This window comes from Olea europaea, chromosome 4 (assembly GCF_002742605.1).
Source record: "Olea europaea var. sylvestris chromosome 4, O_europaea_v1, whole genome shotgun sequence".
Lineage (NCBI taxonomy): Eukaryota > Viridiplantae > Streptophyta > Magnoliopsida > Lamiales > Oleaceae > Olea > Olea europaea.
Window position 1 is genome coordinate 4,629,169 of NC_036240.1, and position 4,048 is coordinate 4,633,216.

Here is a 4,048-nt window from a genome sequence, read left to right on the forward strand (position 1 = left end):
ATTTTCTCATCATCTTTTGCAATAATAGAAAAATTGTAGTAATACTATTTTGCTGATGCTGATTTCAAGTCACTACTGAAGTTTTTGCTTGCATACAATAACTTGAATGGCTTGCTATGATGCAGGTTAGAATTTGTCGGGAGAAGTCAACCGGGAATATTTATGCCATGAAAAAGCTCAAGAAGTCGGAAATGCTTCGTAGGGGTCAGGTAGAATTAATTTAGCATGCCAAAGAAACGAACAATTATGGAGTTTGTTTTATTGTCCATTTGTGCTTATTCCTATCTTTCCCTTCTTTCTCTAGGTTGAGCATGTTAAAGCAGAAAGGAATCTACTGGCTGAAGTTGACAGCAACTGCATTGTCAAACTCTATTGTTCTTTCCAAGATGAGGAGTATCTTTATCTAATAATGGAATATCTCCCTGGTGGAGATATGATGACTTTGTTGATGCGTAAGGATACATTAACTGAAGACGAAGCCAGATTTTATGTTGGAGAAACTGTACTCGCTATTGAATCTATTCACAAACATAATTATGTTCATAGGTTGGTACTGATTCTACTGGTTTGCTGGGACTCTTCGAGACTTGCTATCATGGTAATCTTGTTTTTCTTATAATTTTTGCAGAGATATCAAGCCTGATAACTTGCTTCTTGATAGAAATGGGCACATGAAATTGTCAGATTTCGGATTATGTAAACCATTGGACTGCAGCAATATAAATGAAAAGGATTTTTCAGTAGGAAATAACTATAGTGGGGCTCTTCAAAGTGATGGGCGGCCTGCAAAACCAAAGCGCACTCAGCAGGAGCAACTGCAGCACTGGCAAAGGAACAGGAGGATGCTTGTAAGCTTCCTGCCTCCACTTGACTGTCATTCACGTTCCCAAAGTTCCAATCTGTCACCTGATAATCAGAAATGCCAATATTCTAATGTGTGAGAGAATGAGTAAACCAAACTAATTTACCAATAGATATAAAGATGCAAGTGTCTTCTTTTTCTCTCTGTTCATTTATCTTTATCAATTATTTATTTATTTTTTTTGTTTTTGATTCTAGCATCAGCAAGGGAACTTAATCAACTGGCTATAATATATTATATATTTTCTTAAGCATGCTTTATAGTGTTTTGAAATGTAATGCTTTCAAGATTTACACATAGAACAATGGAGCATTTATGTGGACGGGGCTAGATTCAAGTATCTTCTGGTCTGCTTTGTAGAATATTGAGTTCCTTGTGCACTCTCTTGTTCTCTAAACTTGGAACTGTAACTCTGATTTTCTATTCTGGGTAAATAGTTAGCTTACAAAATTATCAAGGATGTAAAATCACATCTTCTTTTTCTTTCTCGTGGAAGAGGGTTGTTTAGTGAAATGCCTGATTGTGATTATATTGGCTTTCTGTATTTCAATGATGTAGGCCTATTCGACTGTTGGTACACCTGATTATATTGCTCCAGAAGTTTTGCTGAAGAGAGGATATGGAATGGAATGNCCTATTCGACTGTTGGTACACCTGATTATATTGCTCCAGAAGTTTTGCTGAAGAGAGGATATGGAATGGAATGTGATTGGTATATATTTTCCGGATGCATTCTTCTTATAATTCATTTGGAAACAAATATATATTTATTTATGTGATGGTTACTGTCTGGACCATGTGTATATGCCACAGGTGGTCTCTCGGGGCTATCATGTATGAAATGCTTGTGGGATATCCACCTTTCTATTCAGAGGAACCTCTGTCTACGTGTAGAAAGGTAATAATGGCGTTCTCTCTTACTTGTGCAATTGTCTTGGGATGTAATTGCCTAGTAACTTCAAAGTGATGATAATAGAAAACTGGTATATCTTAACTTTCAATTTTATTTTGGTTTTGTATTCTTTACTTGCCATTAGGTAATAATCTTTAAAAATGTTATTATGTTTAAATTAAATAATATAATTTTCTAAGCATGCTAAATAATACTGTAATATAACAACTGATTTTTTCTTGGGCTTGACATAATAGCCTCCATTACGTTGTGATCCTCCTTTTCATGTAGATCTTGTATATGGTGTAACTTGAATTTTTCCTGGGCTTGACATAATAGCCTCCATTACGTTGTGATCCTCCTTTTCATGCATATCTTGTATATGGTGTAACTTGATTCTCAATCCAATTTCTGTCTTGATTTAGTAAGTTGCCTATTTGACGTAGGATACTATAGAACAATTGTATAAGAAGGGGAAAGGAAAGAGAAGAAGAGGGAGAGGGGAAGATAGAAATTAATATATTTCATATTCAAAGATTATCCTATTACAATGCAAAGCCCCTTTATATAGGGTTTCAAAAGATTCTATTTTGAGTAGTAAATATTTAACAAAAACTATTAAATCGAACATAATCCATAAAATTGAAAACTATGTAAAATAAAATCTCTTCTAATATTGAATCATTTCTCCCTGACTGAAAAAACTCACTCCAACGAGGTAGATTGAAACTTCATATTTTAAGAGGTCGATCTTTTGTCTTCACCAAATGCTTGTACTGGACCTTGGATAACATCATCTGACAGAATGTATACCAAGAACGATATTTCTTATTAACCAAATAAGAAAACTGAGTAACTGAGGACAATTGAAGCTGTAAATCATCCTCAATAATATAAACTGACTGAAGGGGACGATCTTTCATTTTAACCAAGCAGCGATAAGGAACTTCAAGAAGCAACACTACGTGCAATTCATCTACAGAAGTTACTACAGAACACCAAAAGAGAACAAAACACTAGCATTGTAGACTGGCTAGCAGAAACAAATGAGTGTAACACCGGTGGCTCGAATGTGCCCTGAGAAGTAAACAATTGTGCTATATGGAAAACAAAACGTTCACTTAAGTGCAATGGCCAGTCAATTAGTTTAAGTTCAAATGATCGATTCATTTTTCTTTATATATTTTGGAAATCGTGCTAAAGAAACACGCAACAAGGCATAAATAACATTATGAAAGTACACGTGCCTAAAAAGCACGTTAAATGCAAGCTCATAAATTCCATGATTGAAAAGAATTATGAGTTTTAAATTCGGCATGAAGACCAACAAAGTGTATAGCTTAGTAGGTAACAATTGATTATCAATAGGAAAAGTATGTGATCGAACAATGACCTTAGAACATGTGCCAACCAAGGAAGTATCACATTGTGTGAAAAAGGTTATATCAAAGGCAATGTTAGAGTCACACAAAAATTAGGCAAGATCAATTTAGATATGGAATCGAGGATAGGTAGACTGTTTGACTTAGGTGGCAACTCTTTGGATAATTCCTCAGCCTAGTTATTAGATTACTCAATTGGCTCAACAATAGAAACCTTGATTTCTTTTTCAAGAGCAACACAATTAGACTCAAGAGGTGACTATCGAGACTGGGATGATAGACCTAACTTATGACATGCTTGGCGAAGATGGAAGGATATGTTCCATAAGCTGGTCTATTGGTAAGTGTCATCTAAAGATTGGAATGTAGGAATATCATTAGGTAAGATTTTGAGGATTCAAACCATTGATAAACTTAGACACGACGATGTATGGAGCTTCATAAAAATCACAACTGTGTAGTGCTCTTTGAAATGATCTAGATATTCTCTAACAGTGGAGGAACCTTTTCTACAGTGTAAAAAGTATTGATCTAGCAATTGAATTTTATAGTACACGGGGGCATATTTATTACTTAATACTCATTGCATCTCATCCAACAAAGTGACATGGCGTTGACCTAAGTTATTAATTTTACGCAAAAATGATTTCCGATAATACCTAGCAGATCCGACCAGTGCCATATAAGCATGACAAAGGCAACGATTTTTGTTTTTTTTTTTCCTTCCAACTCTTTTCCTGGTGCTAGCTAAGAACAAATTACTAGAAAACTACTGCTAATGCCCTTTTTATTTTTGTTTGGCGTTTTGGTAAAAGGTTATAAGGCTTGGATGGTAGAAAGTTGCGGTGTATCGAAGTAGGTCGTTGTGGGCTGGAGATTGGATTTGTTGGCCAAAGGAAACAATTTGAGCTC

General features: G+C 35.1%; 2 protein-coding genes across 2 annotated transcripts in view; both read left to right on the forward strand.

Annotated features, from left to right (window-relative positions):
* Nucleotides 1–1,492, forward strand: part of LOC111392675 (serine/threonine-protein kinase tricorner-like) — a gene marked incomplete at its 3' end in the record, with an annotated part of 8,153 nt that extends 6,661 nt beyond the window's left edge. Inside the window, exons 3-6 of the mRNA XM_023018060.1 lie at nt 102–209; nt 305–546; nt 629–848; nt 1,421–1,492. Coding sequence (XP_022873828.1) covers nt 102–209; nt 305–546; nt 629–848; nt 1,421–1,492 — 642 coding nt within the window. The remainder of the gene's footprint in view (nt 1–101; nt 210–304; nt 547–628; nt 849–1,420) is intronic.
* Nucleotides 1,492–4,048, forward strand: part of LOC111392681 (serine/threonine-protein kinase CBK1-like) — a 4,934-nt gene continuing 2,377 nt past the window's right edge. Inside the window, exons 1-2 of the mRNA XM_023018073.1 lie at nt 1,492–1,574; nt 1,676–1,760. Coding sequence (XP_022873841.1) covers nt 1,492–1,574; nt 1,676–1,760 — 168 coding nt within the window. The remainder of the gene's footprint in view (nt 1,575–1,675; nt 1,761–4,048) is intronic.